Source organism: Nannizzia gypsea, genomic scaffold, assembly GCF_000150975.2.
Source record: "Nannizzia gypsea CBS 118893 supercont1.1 genomic scaffold, whole genome shotgun sequence".
In the NCBI taxonomy this organism is placed as follows: Eukaryota; Fungi; Ascomycota; class Eurotiomycetes; order Onygenales; family Arthrodermataceae; genus Nannizzia; species Nannizzia gypsea.
The window spans coordinates 3230525-3258520 of NW_003345201.1; the positions used below are offsets into that span (position 1 = coordinate 3230525).

A 27996-nucleotide genomic window follows, 5' to 3' on the forward strand; every position below is an offset into this window, starting at 1 on the left:
CGGACACCGAGAGAGTGGTCACCAGAATTTGACGAAGTATTTTTATTTTATTTGTAAGACTTCCATCAGACCTGAAAATCGAGGAACAAGGATGTAATGAAGTAGATGGCCGTTCTACAAGGTTTCAGCGGTTTGTTTTCTGCTTCCTTCTTTCACATAAGGCTGGTGTGCTTTTGTAGTTGTTGCGTGAGAGGCCCGTAAAAGGCAGCAAAATCATCTCAGCTTTACCTTTCTAGAGAGAAAATCCTTGACTATTGGCAGACAAGAGCGCCAGAACCCCCTAGGCGACGCGCGAGATGCCCTAGCCGGGCAGGCTGAAAGAAGTCGAACGGCTGCTAGGCTTCCACGGGGAGTGGCAAAGGCAGTCGACTCTTAGAGAGAGGAGAGAAGCGCAGTCGTTTGACCGTGTGGGGTGAGATGAAGTGAGTTGACGCTCGTCTCGGCGGCTGTATCTCAGTGCGTGTCCCCTGTGTTGGCGGTCGCCGGCGTATGCTGCGTGGCTGCGAGAAGGTCGGGTTTGTCTGTCGAAGAAGGAGGAGGAAAGAAGGCGAAGTCGAAGGTCGAAGTTGATATCAGAAAATGAACGAACGAGGCTTTGCCTCTTTCGGGTCCCGTCACTGCTTAAGTAAGCCTCCGCTGACTCATCAACCACCTACTTTCAACCTCACAAGAAGAAAAGAAGAACGAAAGGCGAAAGACGCAGAGATCAAAACCACGAACAACTTCAACTCCCGAAGAAGCCAGCCTGTCGACAGCCAGTCACGCCCATCACTCCGTCGCGATGATGTCCCAGACTCTCAGATCCTCGGTAGGGAGACCCCAATTCCTGCGCTCTCGCGTGCTATCCCGAGACTGGCCAGCAATGCTAACCTATCAACCACCAGGTCTCTTTCTTGAGCCGAGCAGTCCGCCAACAGAGCCCGATCGTGCGTCGAAGCTTTGCTACTACTCCTATCAGACGTGGTTAGTCCCAAGACCCCATGAGAGCCCATACCCTCGTCAATTGATGAATATTCATCCCGACTTTCGAGGGGCGAATGGAAGATTTGCTTACGCTTCCAACTTTTTCCCAATCCAGCCGACCCTGTCCAAGACCTGTATATCCGTGAACTCGCTGCCTACAAGCCCGCCCCCCGCAAGGCCAACGATGCCGATGCCCATGTCCAAAAGTTTGTCGCTCCCAGCGCCCCCCAGTCCCCCGAGGAGGCCGACATCTCCGCCGACCTGAAGGCCTACGAGACCCAGGCTGTTGAGGTCGAAGGCCAGGGACAGGAGGCCGGCCAGCCCACTCCAGTTGAGGAGGACTGGCTCGAGATGGATGAGGAGAAGCCTGCTGCTCACTAAATTATTTTATCTGTTCGCCCGTCCGTCCGAGTGGCCTGATGATAATATATGTGTTGATCGATAGAATTAGAGAGACATAGGATGGGATATCATCATGTATAGTTACACAGAAATTCGAACTCTTTTCTTGTCTTGTCTTTTTTCCTGTTTGTTCGTGTTGTATGCAGTGTACAATCTTGAATGATGCGATGGTCTTACGTGTGCTTTTGGTATATATAGCTATCAATTATCAACTTGCGTGCTGTTTGGCTTTCTCGGCTGCCGTCTACGTGGGACAGACAGTGTTAATGTTGTTGTATCTTGATGCAACTATAGCAAGATGACCTCTAAACGGTTTGAACATTATTTTTTTGAGCTGACACCGCGGCTAATATTTATATAGCCATGAAAAAGCAGTGACAGGCCTTTTAGCAACACTCAAAACGGTTAAGAGTAACACCTGCGGAGTAACAACAACAACAACTAATACGGAGTACTACTACTTACCTTTGAAGGCAGGACTCTCCCTATTTGATAGCTACCAAGCTAGCTGTCTATCAAAGCGCGCGAGACGAAGATCGACCAGCGACAACAGCAGAGACACCTGTAGCCAATTGTTCCCCGTGGGGGCAAGGGCCGAGAGATGTCCGTTTGACTTAATCCTTTTTTCATTATTATTTTTTTAACAGCGTCTTCCGCGTCTTCTGCGCCGAGCTGCAGCTAGCCATGCAGGAGACAGCGACTCGAGGACCAGATACAGCCAGACGAGGTTGGCGTTGGCTCCAGTAACATGACATCGACATGGACTCGACGCACGCATCAACTTTTCGATAACAACCAGACTGACAGTTTTACTCCGTAAAGCCCAGGGTAGTTAAAATAACTGACGTCTGCTATCAGCGTCAACGCCCGCGGACAGCAAAGGGGCATATGTGAAGCCGCGTCAGAGATCTATTATCCCATGTGGGCGCTCTACAGGCATTATCGGTCTCCAAGTGGATATGAAATTGATGAAAAAGAAGGAAAAAGCAAGCAAGCGAGCAACGCAAAGCAGAGGCAGAGGCAGCGGAAGAAAAGGGCGAAGCAAGCCCCCCCCGCCACGACGCAGGAGAGAGGCAAGGGGTGCCAAAGAAGATGAGACATCCAGAGACTTCAAACGCAAAGATAAGAGAGGACGAAGAGAGAGAGAGAGAAGGAGAGAAGGAAAAGACAGAGAAGAGCAGCGCTGCAGGAACGCTCCTGATGGACACGACTACTTGGAGTCTGTCTTTCTGTCCTGCACGTCTCAAGCATGCCTTGACCAAGCTAACCAAGACATGCTGCCTTTAGGTGTGGCTGTACTTGGGCGAGATAGCTTCAAGGCGATCTTTATATAGCCATGGCAGCGGCAGACGGCGAGGGTGGATGTGCGATCAGAGAGGCTAAAGGGGACAGACAAAACTAGATAGAGACAGGACAGTTAGTAGTTGTTATATTACTGCAAGACAGGCTCTTTTCTTCTTCTGCTTCTTCTTCTTCTTACTCTTCTTCTTGCTCCTCGTCTTCTTCTGCTTGTCTGCCGCTGACTTGCTTCCCTTCACCCATGGACACGGCCCGTTGCCACTACCTGGTGACTTGACAGACGGCTCGTCAGAACTCATCCCTCAACCAGAGCGCCAGACCAGGAACCAGAGGACACTGAGCGAACCAGAAGAATAACACTCAGCCAGCAGTCGAGCAGACGGGCCGGTTCGTCTTTCGTCTAGTCTCTGAGGTCATCGAGCTGCTCCCGATGACGAACCTACCCTGTCTCTAGGTTTCGCTCGTTTTACACGCAAGAGGAAAAAAAAAGCCGTTTTTGGCTGATATTTACATCCGCCGCCGCCTCTCGCTCTCGCTGCCACTTCTTGCTTCTCTGCTTTCTTTCTCTTCCATACCGGACGGCGTCAAGAGAAAGAGACATCCTCGTTCTTCGTCTGCCTTCTACTCCCCAGTCTCATGGTTTTGCTAGATCTCACGCATCCTACCAGTGACGGAGAGCTGGCCTCTCGCGGTACTTGGGCCTAGTACCGCCAGCCAGCTCCGTCCATCCCTCTCCTCCTCGCAGCTCGATTCCCGCTCGATTCCTCCTTGCCGCGTCTCGATTATGCCAGGTCAGAAGTCTTCTAACGATGGGTCGAGGTCCCCGGAGCTTGGTCGCTCTGCCAGCTACATCCACATTCCCCAGGTGCTCGCCGACAGCGAAAGCGACACCGGTAGTATCAAGAGAACCATCTCAGAAGTGAACCTTTCGCAGCTCTCCGCAGATGCACAGTCGCCTGCAAAGCCCATCGACGTTGAGACCGGCAAGAGCATCTTGCGGCAGGCTTCGTTGCGAGAGAAAGCCGGCCGGCGGTCAGTCCGCAATTCGAAGACCAGTGATACCACCGCGGCAGCCGCTGCTACTACTACGACTACAACTACAACCGTTACCACGACCGCCGCGACCACTCCTACCACCTCGTCTAATAATACACCTTCAGCCCCTGCCAGTGCCAATCCTAGTGTCGAGGTGACAGCAGCCCCGAGAGTATCGGCTGAACGGACCCGGAAGGCCTTCTCTAAATCATCGTTCGCGAACCTCACCCTTAAACCATGGAAAACATCTCGATCACCCTCGCCCGCTCCTATACAGTCTCCTTCTCCCGCGCCCTCCATTTCTTCAGACCCAAAGACTGCATCATCTGCGGCTACCACCTCTTCCGGAGCAAGCACGCTCTCTGTCAAGACAACAGATACAGGGTCAACAACTACGACTGCCACTGCTTCGACCACGGACTCGGCATCCACCTCACCGGTTGAATCTTCAGGCACTGCAACTCCCAAGCGAGGCCGCAGGCCTGCCAGCATCATCTCTCTCAAAGGGAAATCACAGACCGAGTCCAAGAGTAACAGAGACAATTCACAACAGTCGCTACGCCGGAGACCGTCTTGGGATCGTCTAGTGGCCTCAGTCAGCTTGTCCAGCAGCAAACAAGATATCCCTCCAGTCCCTCAGGTCCCTGCCTCCCAGACCTCCCGCGCAAAGCCAGAATCTCCAAAGAAGAGAGACGAACTCTGGCATGTCTTCCGTGCTCTTGACGTAGACTACCAAAAGTATGCCTTTCATCCTCTCCTTGGCTTTCTCGTCTCCTAGCTAACAAATTGCAGATTCGCCTCGAAATCAACCCCCCTGAAAGTCAATGTCCTCCGCTCATCTCTCCTTCCCGTCCTCGCCCGCATCCTAAACCATCCGTCTAATCACAGACTCCGGCCTGAAGATTTGGACAGACGTACGAACATACTCAACAGATGGTGGACCGGCTTGTTGGAGCTACTCAGCGGACGAAATGGCCAGTCCATCACCGGAACAGACAGGCCAGTCTACCTGGAATCAATTGTCGCCATCATGACTCGGCCCGAATGGCGAGTCCCGTTCCAGTCAAATGTCTCCGGCTCATCGTCTACTTCTACGTCGAGGGTTGATTTGGCTGCTAGATCTTATACCTCTTTGGAGACAACTGGATCCGACTTTCTAGCGGAATCGATCCACCACAATATCCGCAACACTTTCAACCAGAATCTACTCTCCCAGATTGCCTACTCCATAGATCGCATGTCTGTGAGGCATACTCCGGCTAGCTTAGTCTCCTTCTGTGGGAAAACTTGTGCCTACGCTTTCTTCTTCTGTCCTGATGTCGCCAATGTCTTAGTCAGGCTCTGGAATATACCCCCTACTATACTCCGGAACGTGATAAATGAGTTTGACCCTGGCCACGACCACGTACTCAGAGGAGTGATGTCTGAGGAAATCTCATCCCAATTTCCCCCAGCCGTTCGGACCCTCTCATTTTCCGGCCATTCATCCTTCCTGCGCTCTCTGCGGAGTAATACTTCGGTCCCGCTTGCTGCTGCTCAAATCAATTGGTTCGGCCCATGGGCACCTCGCTGGGCCGGCCGAGATACAGACCTTTTCTTCGTCTTCCTGAAACATTTCTATCTCCTAATCACAGACTTGCTGCCATCAATCAACGACATGTCAAAAAGAATATACGTCCCTGGATTTATCCCAGTGCACGCGCAAATGTTAATAGTCCTACAAAACACCCTTAGCAAGCATACCGGTCTACAGCCCACGGATGCCCTTCACAACACAGCAACCGCCACGTTCGATGATCTACTGGACGGCGCAGATACACCCGCTAGCCTACCCCTGAGACAAACTAACTCATTAATATTAATGTCTGAGAGTAGGCTGATTATGACCCTGCGGGATTTCCTTGCTGATTCCTCGATGCAGCAGCTGACAAAGCAGCTGTTCATTGAATCATTCTGCAAGATACTTAGGCTTGGCGCACGGAAGACGTCTTTATATGACCATAACGCATGTTTTGCCCTATGTGACTTTGTCGAAGAACTTATCCCGATATTACCTCCGTACTGCCGTACCAATGGCGTACCTGATCCCCTTGACTGGGATTTTTGGCTGGATGTCTGTCTGGAAATGCTCAAGAGTAACAACTCCCTTACAGAAGTCAGGACCTTTGCTTTCATTTTCACCGGCTGGGCAGAGATCAACCAGGATATAAGACGGAAGGAAAGGCTATGTCTCGATATGTTACTAGGCCATGGCCTGTTCGACCGGTTTTTCAACCACTGGAGTCCCATGGTCCGCGGATATTATCACCGTTTGATTTGCTGGAGGTTAGCTCGACATGACGGTACACAACAGTCAGAGCTTGATATGTATGTCTTTCTCGTTTTGCTTTTTGGCTTATTTCCGATTATTTTATTAACAGTTCTACTACAGCCGCATCTACCAAACCTTACTGGATAAATTGGGACATATATGGGAACAGTTTGTTGCCCATCAGTCAATTGCAGAGAAGGGCCTTGTGGCGCCTGTATCAACTGCCCCCTGTACACCTGCTCCTGGGCGCCGCCTTATTATCATCAGGAATGACTATTTCCCGCCTGCTCCAAGCATGTTTGTGTGTCTGGACAATATTCTACCGCCCTCGATGGCAATCCGCCCAAATAATAATGAATCCTCAAACAAACCTCAGGCTCCCACACCTGAGGCCGAATCCACTTCTCCGCAATTAAAGAAAACTTGGAAAATGCTCAGAACTATCTTCAAAAGCAACGCAAATCCCAAGCCCGGAGAAGTGACCCCTCCTGGCAGCTCGAGTCCAGAGACCCCTAGTACTACAACAGCCAACGAGGGCCGCAATGCAGGTGAACATCCTAAGGAAGATGGAACAACCCCTCGCCCTGAATCTGGATCGAGTGCCACACCCCGACAAGCATACACTTTCCGATTTTGCTTGGAATGGATTGATCGCCAAAGATGGCCGAGTAGGAATAGACAACTCTATCCTCCTTCCCTACCAGCACCAGCCCGCCTGTTCCTCCACGCACTCCAGAAGCCTCCCATCAATGTATCCGACTCTAGTTCAGGCTCCAGGTCCAATTCACGCTCAGGTACGGGATCTGACGATGGTTCTGAAACGGATTCCGCCACCGAAGAGTCCGAGTCCCGAATAACCAGCGAAACCATCGCTCCCGTCCCAAACAATGTGTCAAAGAATTTGTTTGCTGCACGTATTCATCCTGCAACCAACGGTCAAATGAACAAGTATGCAGGTCGAGCACTTGCTGAATGGGCCATGGTTGTATCAGAGTGTGACAATTTCTTTGAACGAAGGCGCGACGAAGGTGTTCCTTGTGACCGATTGGTTGAAGTCCCAACCCTCGGCGCCGACAGCTTCCGCAAATAAAGGTCTATCTTAGAACAAAAGGAAGAATTAAAAAAGTCCAACGCAACACAAAATGCAAAAAGCAACCGTTTGAAAACAAAATTGAATGAGAAAATCACATCTCCTTCCCCGCGCCTGGTTCCGGAAGAACATATCCACTTCCCGGTATATAATTTCCCACTCCTCCCTCTAAAATATAGGCGGCCTAGGTCACCGTCACGTTCGCTTTATTCGTTTACTTGAGCAGGGTACTTGCATTTCCTTCAAGTTGGTTACATGACTGCGCCACCCTGATGGCAGTCAAGATACCCTTCGCTCCCTTTCAATACCCCCTGCAATTACAGGTTATCTCAAGATTTGCATCGCATAGCATGACGCCCGTATAACGCATTGCATTGTAGTATTTATTCGTTCAGTTCTTTTTTTTCCCTTCCTTACCTTTGTCCCATTTCCTATTTTCCTCCCACACTCCCCCCTTTTTCTTTTCTGTGTATAGATTCTCTTGGCTATGCATCCATTATTGCTTCCTAACCCAGCCCCTTTTTTAAATTTATTACTTTTTCTTACGTTCCCTGTTTGGTCTGCGAGGTGTCAAGACCGCTCATTCGCATTGTGCATGTACAGTTAGGAGTAACCCGGCGCTTCTCCTTTTCTTCATTTTCTCTTTCATTCCCCTTTTCCCTTTTGGAGTCTTGATTGTCCTATTGTTTATAATGGTGGGGATATATTCGATAGCATGGGATTGACAAAAATAATACAAGCCTGTAATAATCCTTCTACTCACAACTTGCCAATAAGAATTTATCACATCTTTCGCTGTAAAAGTCGATTGCGGCTATTTATAGACAAGGGGCTAGGATGAGGCTGATAATATTCACGTGACACTTCTTGAAGCTCCAAGCTTGGCCTTTTACGGTTCGTTAGAGACGGCGACGCAAACTGAGAAGAGCTTCGCTGCTCTCATATCGAGCATCTAGACGGCAAGGCACCATGTCTGAAAACACACCAGCCAAGTCTATATTCGATACTCCTCCCACTAAACCGTCCGCGGCGAAACGATCACATTTCGAACGTCAGAAAGCCGAAGCCGAAGCAAAAAGACAGAGGGATAAAGCCGAGACGGCAGCTGTCTACGAGGACTTTGTGAAGTCATTCGACCAGGACTCAAGCCCGTCTGCTTCATCCAATGCATTCGGCGGACGGTCTACTCAGCACCATCATCAGCATGCGTCCGCGACAAGCCATGGCCCCTTCAGCGGCGGCCCATCCAAACGACACTTCGCGGGCCCTATGCGAAACACATCAGAATCACTTGGAAAGCCACCTATCTCCTTCTCCAAGAAACGGGCATTCGAATCAATGAGAGATTCCCAACGGGACCGTGATAAGCCTCGAGGGATATTTGGATTTGACAGTTCACGCGCGGGCGACTCGTTGAACGCATTCCACACTTCAGATGATGAGGGGGAGACAACGAGTGATAAAAAGGAGGCGGAGAAAGCAGCTGCGAAACCTACATTGCACGTCTCTTCCCTGCCTCCCGGTACATCGCCAGCTGTTATAAAGTCGTTGATTCCTCCGATATTAGTGGTGGACAATGTCAAGATATTACCACCCCCGCCGCCGTCAACGCATGGTGGGAATGAAAAGAGAATATGGTCTGCTATTGTTACTCTAGCTCATGGCACTGCTGCCACTGATATGGATACGGTAGTAAGCTCATTGCAGAATAAATACCTAGGCTGGGGGTATTATTTGTCAATTTCTAGACATTTATCATCCGCGGCTATTCATTCAAGCATACCCATAACCCCCGGGTCGATGTCACTTACAAACCAGCCCTTTGGTGCTCGAACTATAACACGCGGCGACCAGTTTGGGCGTGGGGGCCCTCATCGCTCTGGAATTGCGCCACCTTCGTCGTATGATTCCAGATATGGGGTTAGGAATAACCAGGGACTTCAAGTCGACGTTAAGCCTCCTTCGGACTTGCGGCAGCTTAAACTGATACATAAAACAATCGAGAATTTATTAACTTTTGGACCCGAATTTGAGGCCTTGCTTATGAGTAGGCCGGAAGTCCAAAAGGAAGAAAAATGGGCTTGGATTTGGAATCCAAAGAGTACAGGGGGAGTATGGTATAGGTGGAAACTATGGGATATTTTGACGAACCCTGGCAAAAGACGCGGTAGAAGACGAGACCATTCTTCAACTACTACGATATTCGAGAATGGTCCTATGTGGTCAGAGCCGGAGAGAAATTTACGGTTTGAGTATACTACCAAACTAGAAGAGTTTGTTTCAGACGAAGACTATGATTCTTCCGATGAGGATGACTCGGATAGAGAGGAAGAGAAGAGGCGGGACGACGCTACAAATGATCCAGGGAATGACGGGACTGGTCATTTAAACCCCTTGCAAAAGGCGAAGCTCGCACACCTACTAGCCAGGCTTCCTACATCACACTCAAAGCTTCGGCGGGGCGATGTGGCGCGTGTTACCGCATTTGCAATTAAGCACGCCGGTGGCGGAGGAGATGAAGTTGTTGATATGATTGTATCCAACGTGAATAAGCCCTTTGCTTATACGTCCGCCAACCCTGAACGGCAAAAGGATGAACATGGAGCTGCGGGACTAGACCAAAACGACGTTGATGAGCCCCCCAAAGCTGATAATGAATCCACGGAGCAAGGCAAGAAACCGACTGCGGACGAAAAACTAGATATGTCATCGGCTAGCTTGGTTGGCCTCTATATCATATCAGATATCTTTTCATCGTCGTCTACAAGCGGCGTACGGCATGCGTGGCGCTATCGACAGCTCTTTGAAAATGCCCTAAAACAGCAGAAAACTTTCGAGAAGCTCGGCCGGATAGAAAAAGAGCTTGGATGGGGCAGGTTGAAAATTGAGAAATGGAGACGAAGTATCGGCATCCTTCTCAACCTATGGGAGGGCTGGTGTGTTTTCCCACAGGCTAGCCATGAAGCCTTTGTCAAGTCCTTCGACCACCCTCCACCCACTGAAAAGGAACAGGCTGAAGAGAAGGCCCGTGTAGCAGAAGGGAAGGAAACAGGTGTATTCGGCAGTAAGGGCAAGAACAAATGGAAAGCCGTTGAAGATAACGGGGCCACTAGCCAGTTTAACCCTGCTGACGGTGACCCTATGGATCTTGATGTTGACGGTGCTCCTATTGCTGATGATGACGCAGACGATGAAATATTTTCGGACATAGACGGAGTCCCTATGGAGGATAGCGATTTGGAAGACGTCGAAGATGCACCTTCAGGCCATGATAAACCAGCCAGCAAGGAACAGGAAGAAGGGTCAGCCCCGAAGGAAGAGCCTCTAACAAAGATCTTTATATCTCAACCTGCGGAGTCTTCTCAGCCGGTTCAAAAGCGCCGTCGGCCTAAGGCAGAGGACATGTTTGCAGACTCGGAATCCGAGGGTTAACTAGCGGTCTTTTCAGGCGTTTGAAGCGGCCATCGTGAGCGTCTTATCCTAGGAATACACCTATCTTTCTTCCTGCATGTAACATATACCTATTGTCAACAGCTTCGTTATAAGTAAAAGTAATTAACAAAAAAAAAAAACAAATAAATAAATAAAAAGTAAAGAACCTTTTGAAGCGCGAACTAAACGCCAAGAGTTTTTCTTTGGCTGCCAAACTCCCCCGCCATATAAATAGAAAAAGCCCCTCCGTCACTTTCTTCGCGCCCAAAGACACTATCACGGACAGGCAGTTCGCTCGAAGAGATATAGAAACGGTTACAAGCCTACGATACAGACAAGATGGCTGGTAGGTTTCCCTTTTGCTTTATTTCCAGCAAGCCCCAAATTGTTGGCAGGTTCATGTTGTGCTTCAAACCTTTTCCATCCGCATCCATGGGTGGAAGGAGTACCATGCTATGAAACATCATCCTAAGGAGCTGAGATTGCTAATGAAACTGTTTCTTTAGACTTCACAGAGGTTGCTAGTACGTCCTTATATCCTTCATTAACCGTGATTTCCTCCCAACGGCTGCGTTGTATAGCGACGAGGGAGTGTATTCCTATGGCTGTACAGAAAGGAGCTATTGCGAAGAAGGGGCCCTAACAGTATTCGCACCCGTGGAACAGAGCAATTCGTCGAATTCTACTACAAGACCTTTGATGAGAACCGGGGAGGTCTTGGAGCCCTCTACGTAAGAGCCTGACGCGACCTTCCATGACATAACCACAGGATATAGAGAGCTGATGTGATATATGGGCAATACAGCGCGATGAGTCGATGCTGACATTCGAAACCACATCCGTCAAAGGAGCTCCTTCCATTCTGGAGAAGTTGACTGTGAGTACTACCATGGGTAGAATGGCTGGTGAATCCGGGGGGGAGGTTGCGCAAGAGTCTGAGTTAACATTGGTCATGACCGTTTGCTGACGTTTATCAAAACAGACCCTACCGTTCCAGAAAGTTGCCCACCAAGTAGCTACCCTCGACGCCCAGCCGTCAAACGGGCAAGGTGGAATCATGGTCATGGTCACCGGCGCTCTCCTGGTAAGGAATATCCCTGTGCTGCTTCCATCAAACCATATGTCTCAGCCATCAAATCAATCACGGGTATTAAATGGTATATGCATCGCCTGACTTTTTCGCCTACAGGTCGACGACCAACAAACGCCCATGAACTACAGCCAGTCCTTCCAGCTCCTCCGCGACAGCAACGGAAACTACTTTGTCTTTAACGACGTTTTCCGCCTCGTCTATGGCTCTTAAGCGATGCAGCGGGAAAGAAGAAAGGGACTCTATAATCAGCAGTTAGCCGGATGAATAAACAGGAAAAAGAGGCAACCACTGTTGTAACTAGTTAACTATTTCATATCGTGTTCTATGATAAATTTCTCTTGACCGGTCGAATATGAGCCTGTTTGTCTCCAACCACCAAAGCCACGAAGGCGCCTTGTCAACTAACGAGCCATCTAGCACCGGCCGGTAACTTTGGCCGGTTAATAAAGTACCCAATTCCTGCGTCCGAGAAGCCGTTGGATCAGTTGTCCACGTATAGCTGCGTGGCGGCGCTGTGTAGAGCACCCTTCAGGCTGCAGCATTGTCCATTCGGGCTTAAATAGCCACCAAGCTTGCTCGCCCAGGTCTTCTATCCTTCTCACCTGTTCTCTCCTACCTTTCTTTCCTCTCTCTCTTTTCCATCTTCGTCTTCATCGTCCTCCAACCTTCCAACTCTTTCTTCAGCAACATCAGAAACAAACTAACTGTGGCTTGTTGTCCTGGTGAGTCAGCAAGTGAGGCTTGGCAGGTTTGGGGCTTGAACTTCCGGTTTGTTGTTTCGCTTTCAGGCCATCTTGTCACTTCCAATTGTCTTGTAAGCTCTATTTACTTGGAAGAAAGAAGACAGACAGCTGCAAACCTCTTCTTCTCGTTGCTGGACAAGCTACTGACAAACACCCTTTTGCTCTGCTTGCAGGCATTGGTTTTGTGCAAATCCTCTTGGGTCCGAAGGCAACCTTGTTATTGTTGTTGTGGCTTGAATCGCGTGTCAGCTGCCCTAGCTTCTTCTTTGCTTTAGCTGCCGGTGAAGAAACCAGAGCAGAGCTGTGAGTTGTCCCGGGGTTTCCATCTTCATAGATACCATCTCGACCAGTGTGCCCTATCTTCCCCCTGCCCAAGTGCGAATACTGACTGTGATTGCCAGCGTTGTTTATCCCCAGCTTTTTTAACCCGCATACGGCTGCTCCAACTAAACATACCTACGCTATCACCGGAAGCCTCACCACGTTGAGACATCACCAGCAGTCATAATGACGCTCGCCGAAGAGTTTAGATCAAGAAATTTCAGTAAGTCTACCAGATGAGCTTTCCAGCCAGTTTCGCATATGCTAATATCTGCTCCCCAGGCATCTACGGACAATGGTTAGTTACTCATACCGCCTCCTCCGGTCTAATTTTAATGGCCGAGTCCTGCTAGTTGCATTGCTACTGTACACGTATAACCGGAAACTAATACTGTGTATTCTAGGACCGGAATCCTCTCCATGCTTATATGCTTCGCTGTTGGAATTTCTAACCTCTTCCGTGTTCCTTCCATCATACTTGCATTCAGCATAGTATGCCTGTAAGTAAACTGTTCGAATTACTCCCAAATCCTCCTCTTGCGGCTTGCTAACCTCAGAGGTCGTCACAATAGAGCTTGTTCTCCGGTCATCCTGTTTATTGAGGTACCATTGCTCTTGCGCATCTGCCCTACTTCATCCAAATTCGATGCGTTCATTCGCCGTTTCGCATCCAACACAATGCGCGGAGTTATCTACCTTGCCATGAGCGTCGTTCAGTGGCTCAGTCTTATATCAAAGGAAGGTACTAGCTTGATTGCGGCAGCCGTTTTCCTTCTCATCACCGCCATCTTCTATGCTCTTGCCGCTGCTAAGGGCCAAGAATTCACCGGAAGCAAGACCCTCGGCGGACAAGGCGTTGCGCAGATGATGGTATAAATGGGGATAACTGAACCGTGTCTTCCCACCCCCTTCATCTGTGGTCCGCCAAAGTTACTTTCCTTCCCTCGACCAGGGAGAGCTCACCAACCACCTTGAAGTATACCACGACGCACATGATCCCACCTACTGTTTTTCCTTCGCCTTTAAGCTGAGCTTCCCATACCGGCAATGATTTGTCTCTGTGCCGCAGGTTTCCTTCCAGTTCTCATACCTCCTACCCAATGATAGATACCAGCTTGCTTATGTCTTTTCCTCTTTCTCTTTTACTTTAATGGATGACCTCTCTTATCCGCGTGTTTTTTTCGATGCCATGGACAGGAGAAACTAATTCTGGAACTGGACGCTTCCGATCCTGGTTTATTGCTCTATTTCTTAGCCTCTTTGTAACTTCTATAGCTTTGCCGTTTCCCCCCATCTGTATTGTAGGCTATTACGAGACTCTGTCATGCTATGTTCAACTGTCACTCCTCCATATCTCTGTCCACCTCGCCGCGCTCTGTATCTTCTCTGTGGTCCCTTTCCTCTAGATGCTATCCACATGCCGTCCACGTGACCATCCGCGTCATTACTGGAGCTACGTAAGTAAAAGCAAGGCAAAACATCTCGAAACAACTTCGAGTTGGATGTTTTGATATTGAGTACTGCAAGACAGGTTGGCCATTTACAAAACTAGAGCTGAACTAGCTATCACATCGGGCATCAAACATGCTATGACCTCCTGAGGTGCCAAAAGGCAGTGACGTCTTCCTATAGAGGGCGCTTGGTATATATGGGGATTGCTGAACCTCAGCCCCTTCCTACGGACAGCTCAAGAACCTCTCTTTCTTGACGTATTTCTACTGCTATACACACCGGTAAGCATTCTCATTTGCAGTGAGACGAGGTGTTTTCTTTCATATTCCCTATGAGGTTTCTCTGCCATATTTGATTGAACAGATCAAGATTCTCGCCACTCAAACAAACATCCAAGCTACCTCTTATTAGCACTTCGCTTTGGAGGGGATTGTATATAGAATCGATGGAGAGATTCTATATAAACACCGTCTATTTCTAAGCGTGGCTCCCCTGGAGCCATAATTCTGTGTCAGCTATGCCTTTGAAGCATTTTACGGGGAATGAGCGTTGAAGCACTCGGATACAAGCAGGCACTGACCAACCTAGAAGCATTCTCTATCGATTACCCAGCGTTACAACTACATAAAATATCAGCTTATTATACTACAGAGTCTACTTGGTATCGCCATGTCGGCCAAAGCTCCTCCTCCGATACCTCCGCGGCCTTCTCGCTCTCCAAACAACGCCAATGCAAACCCACCGAAGATACCCCCACGCCCTACAAGCCGTCCAGAGAGAAACTCTCCCCCCAAAATAGACAGTTTTGCTCCTTCTCCGCTGAATGCGCTGCCTTCTAGATTCCTAGGCGCGGATTCTCCAATTGACCCGTCCATACGGCCTGATAGCGCTACCCTCCCGCCAACTGCTCCAAGACTTGTTGAACTCAGCAACCCAGTTACACAGGGTGAGAATGTAGCCGGGTACGGGGTGGAACAACCTGCAGAGACAAGGAGTATCCACAAGGACCTTCATTTACATGCTCCTCGACCGTCATTACCGACATCGAGTGCAACAGCACAAGTTCAAGCTGTAACACGGACAGATGCTTCACATGGACATGAAACGGGCTCGGAAGAAGATGTCAGTCATCAGTCACTGGACTCTAAATCTGGGGTTCCTCATATTCAGCTGGAATCGTCCACTTCAGCAGCCAATCAAAAATCCCACAACAATGACGAGGAGACCGGTACCCAGGAGATAGGGCAAAGGGTGCCCATGTATCCTAACGCCGGGTATGTACAAGCTCCATCCCCTGGCCCAGCCAGCCCCCATGGGGGTCGAAATAGCCACAGCCGGAATAAAAGTGGACAAGAAACATCGATGCCGCCAGGCAGTTATGGCCTTCATGGGCACGGGGTAACTCCCGATGACCCATTTGAAAAGTCCTGGTACCAGAAACATCCAAAGGAGCTGGCTCTAGAGGAGCAAGCGCTTCACGGGTCGGGTGTTGGCAGTCCGCGTCCGGACTGGGCAATGAGCAGTGAGGACCTAAACAAAATTGTTAAGTCCCGTGCTACCGGTAACTCTCCTTATGTACACACTTGCCTTACAGAAGCTTAATCTAACGATTCTAGGTACATCTGATAATATGATGGGTACTCCAAATGAAGAGATAGGGAATATTATAACTGAACAACTTGCCTCTCGTCTCCAATCACCTCCAGCGGATTCTTCACTCCAGCATGAGGTGCTTCGTGAAGAATCTACTGCACAGCCTCTGTCTGAAAACCAGAAAGCGCTAGATGTTGTGGATGACACCCATGATAAGAAGACTGAATCCCATGAAGTAAAGATTCACGTTGATGAGCCTTTACATCACCAGCATCATCCAGATGGCTTCGCACTAGCACCGGAGCCTGACCGTAAGCTTAAGGAAGCTCTGTTGGATGAAGATCACGTCCTCGCTTCCGATGAGATCGACCCAAACTCCGAGGCATTGCAGCCTGCAGTATCCCCTCCCTTTGAACACAAGCATCCTAATTCCAAGCACTATACTGAATCTACTCGGCCTACGGGCCCTGAGAAAGATAGTCTTAATACTCGCCCGGAGGGCCAGGATGAGAGCGAACCTATTCCCGTAAAGCATGCTAAAGAATATGAGCCCCTATTCCAAGATGATGACAAAGAAAGGGGTCTATCCCCGGAGCAGCGCTTCAAGTCACCAGCTAGTCACACACAAAGATTTCCAAGTAAGGACATATGGGAAGATGCTCCAAGTAGTGCCCAGCTACATGCAACCGTATCAACTCCAGATATACCCAGGCGACCAAAAAAGGATGGCTCGGAACCTGAGGCTCTATTTGAGACCCCTGAGCAGAAGCAGGAAAGGGTGCGAGAAGCGGATAAGGTAACGGAAAAGTCTGGCTTGGAAGAGTCTCCTACTCAGATAGAGAAGTCTCAGTCACAAGAACAGGATTCAAAACAGCGTTTTCCTAGCAAAGATATCTGGGAAGAAGCCCCCGAAAGTCAACAACTCACGGCAGCCGTGGAGGCACCAGCAGACTCCGAGAAGCTAGAGAAGCCAGAAAACCCTGCATTACCGTCACTACCACCCAGGCCTTCAAAACAACCAGATCGATCTTCCACAGATGAACAAGGAGATGTATCGCCAACGAAGGCCCAGGCAGTCAGTCCAACTGAATTAAAGAAACGACCATCGATCCCCGATAGGCCAAAGCCACAGGTTCCCCAACGGCCTACCAGGAAGAAGGCCCAGGAAGCAGGTGAAACATTGCCAAAAACTATATCGGGAGAAAATGCAGAAGATGCAGCTCGTCCTGCTCCGAAATCCAAACCAGCACTCCCGCCACGAGCAGTTGGCTCGAAGATTGCAGCCTTGAAGGCAGGGTTCCTTTCTGATCTGGACAGCCGTCTCAAACTCGGTCCACCGGCCCCCAAACCAAAAGAGAAAGAGGAGGCAGAGAAACAAGCAGAGAAAGGCCCACTCAGTGACGCTCGCAAGGGACGGGCTAGAGGGCCACCAAGGAGAAAGCCTGCCGCCAAGTCTACTCCAGCGGTAGCTGAAGTCGCGAAACCACAAACGCCCGAAATCAAACTTACTGGTCCTTGGAATGTTTGGTCAATCGGACCTGACGGAGAAGTGAACGTCCGAGGCTGTCAGCTGAGCCCGTCCCCTTCTGAGCCCAATGATACTCAGCCAGAATCTCCCATTGACCCTCCTCCCACAAAGACAAATGTATCCCCTCCCGAAGATCCGGACAGTCAAGCGCCCGAGCCGTTCAGAATTGACAAGGCTGTGGAATCCGCGATCTCCCCTCAGGCTGAGGACGCTAAGGATGGTCAGGCCCCTTCTGAAGTGACACATTCACCACAACCAGCCGTGGAGGAACCTGCTTCTTCCAACTTGGCATCCAGTGAGCTTCTAGAGAAACCTGAAGCTCCAGCGGAGACAACGACTGATACAAAGGAACCTGAGGAGAATATTATCAAATCAGAACCTTATTCTGGGTTGGAAGCGTCTGAAGAAGCTTCAAATGCTGCTGGGATAGCGGATAAACCCAAAGGAGCCGGCACTGTAGAGACTCATGCGCCTGAGTTTGAAGATGAAGTCAATGAAACGCCGATCCCCTCTGCTATGGCTGAGTCCAAGACTGATGATGTAGATGCAAAAGCCAGCGAGAAGCAATAAATCATCCGCCTTATTTATTTATAATTGTATTTATTTAGGATATATATACTTAGTGTTAGTGTTTATACTGCGTTTATTACCCCTGAAAGCCCTATTTGGTTCGTTGTGTGTTAGTAAACGAGTATAGCCGTGGCTCTTTAATCTAACTAACTAATACCTATTTATTAACTATAAGACTGGTTTCCGAGTCCTTTTTCAGCTGCCCAAATCTACGAAAGCACTGAAGTTATCATTTATTAGAATAGGAGAACACCTTTTAATTTTTGCTACTTATACTACCACTATTACATACTCTTGTTTTATGGTGATTCTTTACCGCATCTCTTCAATGCTTAGGCTCAATGTGAAACGACTGGTCGAAGATGTTGTTTGGGTCATACTTAGCCTTAAGCCTCTGTAACCTAGGGAGTTGATGGCCGTATATCTCTGAGGGTTCTTCGTCGCCAAAAGCAAAGTTAACATACCTAGCGATAATCTGTCAGCATATTCAGATATATCATGCGGTATGGTTAGTTATATTAGGAAGCACATACGTGGCTGGGGGGTTAAGACCACTGGTTGATAAAATCAAGTTGCGAGACAACAAGCCATAGGATTCAGCAGCAGGATCCAGGCTCTTATCCATGTACCAAGGAACCACAAGGGCGTTAAATTTGATCTGACCCCTCCAAGGTACTGAAGATGAATTTATCGAGAACGAGTGAACTTTGTCCATAGAATATGCTTCGAGAATAACAGTGCTATTGCGGGCCTGGCCATCATTTGATGAAACCCAAGTGACATATTCATCCCAGGCTTGCTTCCATGTTTCAGGGGTTATTTTGGCGAGACCAGCGCAGTAGGATGGTTTACGGGCGCCTTTGATGCAGGAACTCTCAGATCCGTCGTTCCAGTGTGTATAATGGGTGCTGGCTGTTGTATCAAGTGTAGGACCAATATCGAGTAAAGATGCGAAAGCAGCTCTTCCTTCAGCCTCAGATCCATAGTAAAACGGAGTCACTACTATGGTAGGTGATTTAGAAGGAGCACGGGCATCTAGGAAGTACACTAGAACGTTCATCTCTGGTTTCAATGTAAGCTCGCTGATAGCCTTAGTAACCGCCTCGATCTTATCCCCTATAAAGGTGAGAGCACCCAACCAGGCATATAGACCAGTGGGTTCCACGGGGTATGCTTTCATTACCACAGAGGTGATAATACCAAAGTTAGGACCGGCACCACGGACAGCCCAAAAAAGGTCATCACCATCCGTAACTGTTTGTAGGGCACCATTTCCAGAAACGACGTCGAGTGATAGAATGTTGTCAACACCATATCCATATATACCCATCAGGTTGCCGTATCCGCCACCTATAATAGCGCCAATCGCGCCAACACAGTTACAGTTTCCAGTTGCGACGAGGGTATTTTTTGAAGCAGCAGCCTCAATAACCTCAGAAATCAGAACACCACCACCCAGCGTCACTTCTGTCTTGTCCTCGTTGAAAGTGATGGAGTTTAGTTGTCTGAGGTTGATGAGTATTCCATCAGGAGGCACATCCAATGTAGTAGTAAATCCGTGAGCTCCTGACTGGGCAAAAAACTGGATATCATATTTAATGCAATATTGCACCTGATACCCCGTCAACTCTATGGCTTTGACGGGCGGATGAAGGGAAGAGGAGAAGCTTCAAAACACACCGTCACAGCCACATCCTCCTCACTAGCTACGCTGACGACGACTCCAGGAGTCGAGGCGTAATACTCACTCCACCTCGCAAATTCTTGTTCATTCCCAGAGATCCAAGCGGAATTGGATAGCTGAGGTCCGAGTTCAAGCCTGACCTCGTCCAGAGATAGACCCCAAACGAGTAAGCTCAGAACCGGAATAATGAGAGCAAATGCTGATAGCAACATGATTTATTGCTGGCTGTGAAGGACGAATAATAGCGTATGTTGTAGGGATGGTATAGCAGACGCCCGAATAGCAGTGAACTAATGGTTTCGGTTGGGTATGTAAACAAAGTGGACAACCTGAAAACATCCTGGTTGTAAAACATAGCATCTTTCACAACAAAAGACGCTCCTTCCTCTTCGTAGAAAGTATTATTTCAAGCAGGAGCTCTCATGGCCAAGGTTCAAACTTCAGCAAGACCTGAGGAGACGCCTTCGCTTTGACTGGACCACTGGGTTGCTCTGTAGAACAACCTCTTGACCCCGTTCGAGAATTTGTGAAGCTATGATATAGTTAGCAATATATCCTGAAAAATGGTGGGGTTGAAAGGTGGGATGGTACCGAGTAGAAGATTTTCTATTTTCAGACTCAGTTCAGTTGGTGAGAAATTGGCCTCCATAAGCGCTGCGACAATGTACCAGCGGGGCTTATTCCACCCACGACCCTGACCAGGGAGCGGTGGAGGAAATAGCGGGTAAAGTCGTTCATTGATGGCATTACGCTCTTCGTACTCATACTCTCCTTTTTTAATCGGATCCCACTCTTCACAGAGTTTGCCTTGTGGAAGAGGAAGCCCAGAGCCCGACACGAGCTGGTTAGCTAAAAAGCTCAAGGACATTCGGTAGCGTAATGTAGACTCAATGGTCTCAAGCGTAGACAGATTAAACTTTTTTTGCTTCGAGATCAGGTCTCGACACTTTTGATGAAAGGAAGAATTTGGAGCCAGCGAGTCACGGCCTGGATAACTTGCTAGGTAACTTATTGCAAGTCTGCGGAGTTGTCCAGTATAGGACGAAATTGATCCGTATCGGCCTCGCAGCTTATACAACGATATATTGTCGGTTTGTATGTCAAGATCAGTGCAAGGATCTCTGTTAAGTGGTGATGATGGTGATGATGATGATGATGATGATGATGATGATGATACTTGCGGCTGAACTAGTTCAAGGCTCTCCCACTTTGCTTTCAAGTCAGCAAGAGGGAATCCGGTTCTCTTTCTCCAGTGACTCTCCCAATCATCATCACGGGCGCTGAATGATATGCTGTGGTGATAACCGAGTCGATCCACTCCAGTCAGAAGTAGTGTGTGAATAGTCCTAGCGAATTCAGAGAAGGTCATTGATTGCTGGTCATTTAGAGTGGTTGGTGTATCTTGACCTGACGAGGGAGGTGAAGGAGATTCTGGTTGCGGATGTTGTAGTTCATGGCTTGATGTATCCGCAAGGGATTTGGCTAAGGTTGAAGCATATATACTTCCACATGCTCTTGATAAAGAATGACTTTTTGGCCATGACTCGCTCTCGTCACCTGGCCCAGCGGCCGAAAGTACCGTCGCATTTAGGAGTGAGGTTACCACCCATCCTCCAGAATAGCAGGCAGTAGAGATGACCGTCAGATCAACTTCATCGCCGACGACACTATGGACGGTAGAAACACTAAGCTCATTATTAGCTACACCAATCTCGACTGATTTAGTTGTCTCCGCACCATGGCCGAAAAGAAAAAGAATCAGTGGAGTATTTTGTTGGACGGCAAGAGTGGCCTCTTCACGTAGAAGTTCGAGAACGTTTTGAAGAAGGTCAGGCGCAGAGAAGACCCGAACATCTTGAAGTTCTATTTGTATCAACGACTTGCTTAGGACCACCCGCCGCTCCGTGTCTGGGTTTCTGTGAAGGTATTTGCCGTATTTCTGGAGTAAGAGAGATGGATCATCGCTACAACACCATTTCTGGGCAGCCCCTTGGCCATATAGCAAAGTATGAAAAGTAAAAAAGTCCGAGTAAAACCAGCCGTCGTCTTCTGGGCTTGCAGCATTTTCCGGGTAGTCGCTAACTCCGCAAACGGCAAGGATACGTGTATTTGGGGTGATATCAGGAGGAGAGTTCGTCAAGAAGGAAGACACCTTCTTGGTTTGACCGCAAGCATCCTTGAAGAAGCTACTAAACGTAGCAGGGAAGCCTTCTTGAAAAGATTCCAGTTTCTCTTCGTTAGAACCCATAATACGCGTTGCTCGATACTGAGCGCGTTTGTCGGGGGTTGACCGTGAATATGGAAGGACAATGTGTTGGACCACAATAGACAAAAGGGCCTAATGCCCCAGGGTATCCTTGGGTATTGAGTGCGAGCCGTGGCTAATGTGGAATATCCCAACACAATATGAATATTAGGGATAGATGGTGTAAAGACGGAACAAGAAGTTGAAGAAAAATATTTATAGTAGCTAGAGCTCATATGACGTCATGTAGTTATAACGATCCACCATTCGATGACCACCACCAATTGATTACCAAAACAGCGCCAAATCTCTATTCAGCTCTTATTCGACTGAATATCTTAATAGCTATCTAGTTAAATATACAAATATAGTATAATAAATAATAGCTATAGTCAGGTTTGTTCACGGAGTATAGTACTGGAGCTCCGCCATATCAGTAGCAGTTTAATTAGTCATGAAAATCTTACACGTCTGTTTCGCGCTTTAACGAACCTTGATATATCGGGATGGAAAAGGCAGGTCGAACTACACATCAGAAAGAGAAGACGATCAAAGCCATCATTTGCCCAGAGATTCCATGTTTTAACATCCGCTGGGCCGCAGACATTCCTTGATTGATAATTATCATCTGGCGGTGTGCTGTAGGCGAAGGCGACAGGCGACGAGTTGGCCGACTGGCGTGATACCATGACCACAGCAACGAATGTACAGGCACTGTTGCGCTTCTTAACGCAAGATGCCAGGATACCTCTCGCGACTGCCATTGGCAAGGTCAAAGGCCTACAAGAAGCTAAGCTACTAAAGTATGATAAATGCAATCGGGATAAACACATATATTATTGCTGTTCAATAGAATAAAATACCCCCTTTACGAAAAGTAGCGACCTTCGACTAACCGAAGTTTCAATAACTAGCCCAGAGGATATATCCAAAGCAAAGTTGGTGACAGTCCAATTGGTTTTTACTGAGACCAAAATTGCGAAACAAGTGTGGAACGCGGCGAAAAGAGTGGTCAAAAAGCGAGCTCTAGGAGAGGACGGCCCGGAAGCAGCATCGTCTTTATCGCCGTCGAAAAAACGGAGAGTAGCAGGAGGAGAAGGGCTTGATATGACTCCTCGGCAGATTGAAGAGTCACTTACGCTTCCCATAAGTACAGATTTGGAGAAGATTGCTAACACGGTGATTGTCACGAATCGGGCTCCCCTAGTGTTAGCATTCGCAGTCATGTCACTGAAGTACACAATGCCCGAACAGCCGTTGTCCAGCAGACTAAGCCTTGCCCAGGCTGTAGTGAGCGCAAACAGTCGCACAAAGGCTCGCAGCCTTGGTATAGACACGGCTCCCAGCGCTGAGGGCGCAGAATGGGCACACGGCCAGCCCACGGTCAAGGTGCTAGGGAGGAGCATCAGCGTCCTTCGGCGAGTAGGGTACGACTGGAACGAAGAAAGAGGGGAAATTGAGTCTGTATCGCCGCCCCGTATCGGATTTGATAGCAAGAAGGAGACGGTGCTAGAAGGAGATAGCAGCAGCAAATCCCCGCATGCGGAGACGGGTTCCCCTGCACACAAATCGAACAGGCCATCACCCAAACCAGAGAACGAGGACGACAATCTCCCAGCCCTATGGGGCCTGGACTTGGATAGTGATCGTAAATCGAGTGATGGCCGCCAGAACAGCAGATATGGTGGGTACGACAGTGGACGAGGGAGCCAGAGCACGTACCTCCCTGTATTCAGAGCCGAACCAGCTAGAGACTACCTGCTGAGGTCATTTTGTGAGCACAGCCCGAACCAGTCGAACAATGGGAAAGCCGAGTCGAAGTCGATGCCAGCCAAGGAGATTGCTCTCAGTCTGCTGCTTGGCGCGATCGATCATGTTTGCCAGTCATGGGCGCCAACGCTGAGCCGAGACGACTTAGATAGGCGAACCTGGAGTTGGTACGTCGCTGTTCGGCCAGAGGTTGAGAGTAACATCTCCGGATGGGGCCAGAAGGGAGAGGTCCGTCTGTCTGCGATCCTTGATTTGAGGAAACCGAGATGAAATGCGCGTGTTTATTCAATTAATCATTAAGTATTTTTGGAATATGTTTGAGGAATCATCATCAATCAAAATTTTTGAGCCAAGAAGAGACTGTGTGGGAACTGGCTATGGAGAATTTCTGATCCAAGAATGGATTATGCGCTCACCAATTGATTGAAAGTTTCATACATCAAAGACACCCGTTCGAAAACCACCCATCACTACTACTGCCCCCACATCCTTGAATCGACAAAAACTGCCTCATAAGCTAGGCGAGGGGAGAGAAGTGAGAAAGCGAGGACGGAGATACGAAGGGCGTGCCCGGCGGCCAGGAGACGAGCAAGGGAAGCCTCCCCTCAGCTGCAGCAAAGGCCAACTTTCCGACATCTTGAGACGGTTCTTCATGCGTTTCCTCTGATGTCATCCTTTAAGGTCTCACCAGTGTGGTTGTCCACGGGAAGGCCGTGTCCACCCAGGCCCCATTCCATGAAGAATCTAAGTGGCCATCGTTCGCAGTCAGCAACCTTGACCAGAAACCCTCGATTGAACGGCCCTGCACCGAGAGACAAGCAGAAACAGCAGAAGATGAAGATGAGGAGACAAAAAGAAAAATAAATCCAATAATATGACAACAAGAAAAGAGGTTAAAGGTCAAGGGACGACCGGCCCTTCTAAGCGGACGCACGTTAGCTGTGGCTAAGGCGAAGATGGTGGTGAATGGGATGGACAGGGGTGAAGGTGAAATGCAACCAGGTTTATGCCACACAGAAAAGGGAAAAGGGCCAAAAAAAGGAAAGAAAAGCAAAGAGGAGGAGGAGGAGGAAGAGGAGGAAGGAGAAGAAGAAGTCAGGTCAAGTCTGCATGCCTGGGGCCTCCGGGAGCAGCCATCTTGTTACTTCTGGCTGCTGCAGGGCCTGGTTGGATGGCTGGTAGGATGCCGACGGCTGCCCCTTGGAAGGCCAACATCTCTGCGTGCCTGCAATGGTGATAATAATTAGAATGGGCCTTCCGGTCGATGTCACCTTCATGTCGACGGACTGATGGAAGTCACCCTCGTAACTCCCTCCTAGCTAGTTAGCCAGTTAGTTAGTTACTTGTTATCCAGGCCAGGCCTCCCAAAGAAGAAGATAACGCCGCCGCCCCTGAAGCCTGAAGCCCGAAGCCGTCGCCTTGTACATCCATCTACCTCTGGCTCTTGTACCGTCCAAGTACCTCCGTAGCCCGTCGCTCCCTCTCTGCCATCTCGTCCATCTCGTCCATCTCTTGTCTGTCCGTCTGTCTGTCTTGTCTTCTCGTTCAACTAGTTAACTACCAGGGACAAGTTCGACCGGGGGGCAGCAGCTCTTGGCACGCGGTGAGTTTCAGATCGTCGTTTTTCCTCCCCTTCACGACTTTCGTCCTCCTCCTCGACTTCTTTCCGCCTCTTTCGTCCCTTCGACGCCAACGACAACAACATCAACACCCGCAGCAACAACCACAACCACAACCACAACCGACCCCCATCGGCTTCCTCGACGTCGTCCATCGACGGCACCGACAAGGACCATCGACATTCGACTCTCTCGAGCGAGCCTCCCGCCCGGCCGCCTGTCTTGTGTGTGACTGACTCGCTTGCTGGAATCGTGTTTTTTTCTCGGGGCTGGTTGTCGGGTTCACTCAGCCGCTGTGCCTGTCCCTGGGGGGGTAGAGCGAGAGAAGGGAGTCCTCGAAGACTGAAGCGCCGAAAGGGATCGCTGCCCCCAGGCGGGCAGTGCATCATCGATTGTCCTGCCTAAACATGAGCGAACGACCGACGTCTCCCTCCAGGGGCTCAGAGAGCGATGTTGGCCGTCGACAGTCGTCCTCGATAGAGTTGCCAGGTGGTAGTGCTGGTAGTGCTGGTAGTGCTGGTGCTGGTGCTGGTGGTGGCCGCGGTGATGGCTCGGAACAGTCCAGCAGCCAGTCGTCTCCGGTGCTGAACGTCTTCAGCGATGCATTCTCGGTCGAACGGCTAGATACAACATCATCGAACAGCCAGAGACAATCTGTCAACAGCCTCTCGAGCCACTCGTCGTCGAGCTCTGACAAAACAGAAACTGGAGACGCACAGGACCAAGGCCCTATCCTCCCGCTTCCCACCAGCCCCTTCCAAGGCATCCCGGAGTCACTGGAGAGACGCGCCTCTTTACTGCTCCAACAGCAGCAGCAGCAACAGCAGCAGTATCACCAGCAGTATCAACAACATCAGCAAACAGTGCTGCCACAGATTCCGGATAAGAAACATTTCCTCCCCGATGCTGGTCCTGTACCCCGAACGGCATCACCTGCTGTTTCCATCGCTCAGAGTACAGCGTCTGCTGGCCATCGAAGCGTCAGCACCGTCTCCAGGCTCTCCATTCCTCCCCGCGCGCTGAGTCCTTACACCGGCCAGACAGGACCTAGCCATCCATATGCCATGTACTCCCAAGGAATCTCTGTCAACAGAACGTCGTCTATCTCCTCGAATTCAACGGTACGAGTTCCCGAGCGGAATTTCGTTGCTGCTGCCCCGCCGCAGCATCCCTACGCGCTATACTCGCAAAATACTGTCCCTGAACATGTCCCAGACGAACCTCTCAACACCACCGTCCCTCTCCCCTTACCAGGTCACCCTCAAGTATACAGCCAACCCGCTACAGCTCCTGTTGCAGACGAGGTTGGAGATATCTTAGGCACAGACGGATATAGGGAACAGCTCCCTCCTTACTCTCGTTACCCTGATGGTATTCCGGTGAAATCTTACTACGCGCCCACTACGCCAATTGGTGCTGCCGGTGCTACTACCAACAATTCCTCACAACCTCTAGAAACGCCCGTCTCGCCAGTATCACAAGTTTCGTCCCGCACATTTCTTACTGAAAATAACCCTGCCGCTGCTGCCCCCGCAGCGGACTCATCTGCCGTCGAATCAGGCAACACGTCACAGGAAAAGGTCAATGAAAAGAAAATGCGGAGGAATCAGAAAATCTGCTGTGGCCTACCACTATGGATCATTGGTCTCATTGGTGTAGGTTTGATTACGGGAACACTCATAGGGGGTGTCCTTGGTGGGATCGTAGGAGCCCGTCAAGGCAAGAAAGACAGTGACAAGACCACCCCAGATCCAGATCATCGACCAACACCGTATGTTATATTTCACAATTATTCATCTCTGTGTTGCTCAACTAACTGTGTTTATAGATCCTTACCACCAACTCCGACAGCTAGTGGGATCTTGGATGCTATACCTATACCAACCGGAAGCGGCGCTCCTACTTTCCCACCCATCCCTACAGGTCCCATCTCGATCTCGGGAAGGACGTTCAATTCCCTGTCTCAGAGCTGCGTCAACACCACTAGCCTTAGGCTCTCTTGGGACTGCGTGGATTATGGCCATTTCAAAGGATCCATAAGCAGCGGCCCCAACAACACCAGGACAATCAGATTTCCCCAAACATCTATCACCGGAAAGTTCATATACGGGGACCAGGTACCAGCTTTAGGAGGCAGGGATTTTAAGCTGGAACCCGCATATGACATGACATCCCCTGAGGATGGTCCTGCGTACTTTTTCTATACCACCTTTGACAAGCTCGTCATTGTCCCTAAGGATGAGTTTCCCTCAGGCGTCGTGGGGAAATCAGTGGAAAAGTCAGCTCTATTCAAGCGTTCCGGCAACAGGTCAGGAAAGGTTCAGTCTCAGCCGGGTGATAAACCGTGGTTTTGCTGGTGGAATACAACCTACATCGAAGCTTTCATATACGCCACTAAGAACGCAACGGAAGACGACATGAAGACCAGTGGTGACGGTCCCGATGACGGCATATTTTCAATGCCACCAACGGGTTTCCCTCGTGCATCCACTGTGACTTCCTCAGCATTACCTACCGCGACACCTACCACTATGTCCGGCGAAGGTAGCGAAGACCTACCGCAAGCTTATCCCCAAGCCATGAAAATAAAAGAACTTCGATACTCTGACGCCAGCCCATCTCCACCATACTGCCAACAGATGCAAGTTTTGGATGACGGGAATCTATCAATGCTAGAGTCCCAAGTTATCATCGAAGAGAAAGACTCCTCATCTAGTCCAGATAACGACGATGTCGGTATTGGCAGTAAAATGGCTCGCCGGTCCGCGCTAATAGGGCCCAGAGACGCTGCAACCGACCAATGTTATTGTGAATGGTTATATGGTAACTGACCTGTTTCTTTTATC

General features: G+C 49.4%; 11 protein-coding genes across 11 annotated transcripts; 9 read left to right on the top strand and 2 right to left on the bottom strand.

Annotated features, from left to right (window-relative positions):
• Window positions 1-784: 784 nt before the first annotated feature.
• Window positions 785-1344, top strand: MGYG_01181 (ATP synthase subunit H; the record flags this gene model as incomplete). The annotated part of the gene is made up of 3 exons (XM_003177049.1): window positions 785-808; window positions 885-963; window positions 1079-1344. The coding sequence occupies 3 exons, from the start codon at window positions 785-787 to the stop codon at window positions 1342-1344; spliced, it is 369 nt and encodes a 122-aa protein (XP_003177097.1).
• A 705-nt stretch (window positions 1345-2049) lies between these two features.
• On the top strand, window positions 2050-2461 carry MGYG_01182 (hypothetical protein; the record flags this gene model as incomplete). Its single annotated transcript, XM_003177050.1, has 2 exons — window positions 2050-2108; window positions 2224-2461. 2 exons carry the CDS (start codon window positions 2050-2052, stop codon window positions 2459-2461), a joined length of 297 nt encoding a protein of 98 aa, XP_003177098.1.
• Window positions 2462-3448: 987 nt separating this feature from the next.
• Window positions 3449-7100, top strand: MGYG_01183 (hypothetical protein; the record flags this gene model as incomplete). Its single annotated transcript, XM_003177051.1, has 3 exons — window positions 3449-4437; window positions 4492-6066; window positions 6131-7100. 3 exons carry the CDS (start codon window positions 3449-3451, stop codon window positions 7098-7100), a joined length of 3534 nt encoding a protein of 1177 aa, XP_003177099.1.
• Window positions 7101-8069: 969 nt separating this feature from the next.
• On the top strand, window positions 8070-10532 carry MGYG_01184 (hypothetical protein; the record flags this gene model as incomplete). Its single annotated transcript, XM_003177052.1, has 1 exon — window positions 8070-10532. The coding sequence occupies one exon, from the start codon at window positions 8070-8072 to the stop codon at window positions 10530-10532; it is 2463 nt and encodes an 820-aa protein (XP_003177100.1).
• Window positions 10533-10871: 339 nt separating this feature from the next.
• On the top strand, window positions 10872-11835 carry MGYG_01185 (nuclear transport factor 2; the record flags this gene model as incomplete). Its single annotated transcript, XM_003177053.1, has 6 exons — window positions 10872-10878; window positions 11039-11056; window positions 11199-11263; window positions 11338-11409; window positions 11515-11616; window positions 11722-11835. 6 exons carry the CDS (start codon window positions 10872-10874, stop codon window positions 11833-11835), a joined length of 378 nt encoding a protein of 125 aa, XP_003177101.1.
• Window positions 11836-12875: 1040 nt separating this feature from the next.
• On the top strand, window positions 12876-13565 carry MGYG_01186 (hypothetical protein; the record flags this gene model as incomplete). Its single annotated transcript, XM_003177054.1, has 4 exons — window positions 12876-12912; window positions 12972-12987; window positions 13094-13189; window positions 13262-13565. 4 exons carry the CDS (start codon window positions 12876-12878, stop codon window positions 13563-13565), a joined length of 453 nt encoding a protein of 150 aa, XP_003177102.1.
• Window positions 13566-14810: 1245 nt separating this feature from the next.
• MGYG_01187 (hypothetical protein) lies at window positions 14811-17832 on the top strand (the record flags this gene model as incomplete). The annotated part of the gene is made up of 2 exons (XM_003177055.1): window positions 14811-15702; window positions 15758-17832. The coding sequence occupies 2 exons, from the start codon at window positions 14811-14813 to the stop codon at window positions 17830-17832; spliced, it is 2967 nt and encodes a 988-aa protein (XP_003177103.1).
• A 325-nt stretch (window positions 17833-18157) lies between these two features.
• On the bottom strand, window positions 18158-19728 carry MGYG_01188 (FAD binding domain-containing protein; the record flags this gene model as incomplete). The annotated part of the gene is made up of 3 exons (XM_003177056.1): window positions 18158-18296; window positions 18366-19444; window positions 19513-19728. The coding sequence occupies 3 exons, from the start codon at window positions 19726-19728 to the stop codon at window positions 18158-18160; spliced, it is 1434 nt and encodes a 477-aa protein (XP_003177104.1).
• A 228-nt stretch (window positions 19729-19956) lies between these two features.
• Window positions 19957-21764, bottom strand: MGYG_01189 (hypothetical protein; the record flags this gene model as incomplete). The annotated part of the gene is made up of 2 exons (XM_003177057.1): window positions 19957-20048; window positions 20108-21764. 2 exons carry the CDS (start codon window positions 21762-21764, stop codon window positions 19957-19959), a joined length of 1749 nt encoding a protein of 582 aa, XP_003177105.1.
• Window positions 21765-22448: 684 nt separating this feature from the next.
• Window positions 22449-23801, top strand: MGYG_01190 (hypothetical protein; the record flags this gene model as incomplete). Its single annotated transcript, XM_003177058.1, has 2 exons — window positions 22449-22564; window positions 22676-23801. 2 exons carry the CDS (start codon window positions 22449-22451, stop codon window positions 23799-23801), a joined length of 1242 nt encoding a protein of 413 aa, XP_003177106.1.
• Window positions 23802-25557: 1756 nt separating this feature from the next.
• Window positions 25558-27981, top strand: MGYG_01191 (hypothetical protein; the record flags this gene model as incomplete). Its single annotated transcript, XM_003177059.1, has 2 exons — window positions 25558-26921; window positions 26979-27981. The coding sequence occupies 2 exons, from the start codon at window positions 25558-25560 to the stop codon at window positions 27979-27981; spliced, it is 2367 nt and encodes a 788-aa protein (XP_003177107.1).
• Between the last annotated feature and the right edge of the window lie 15 nt (window positions 27982-27996).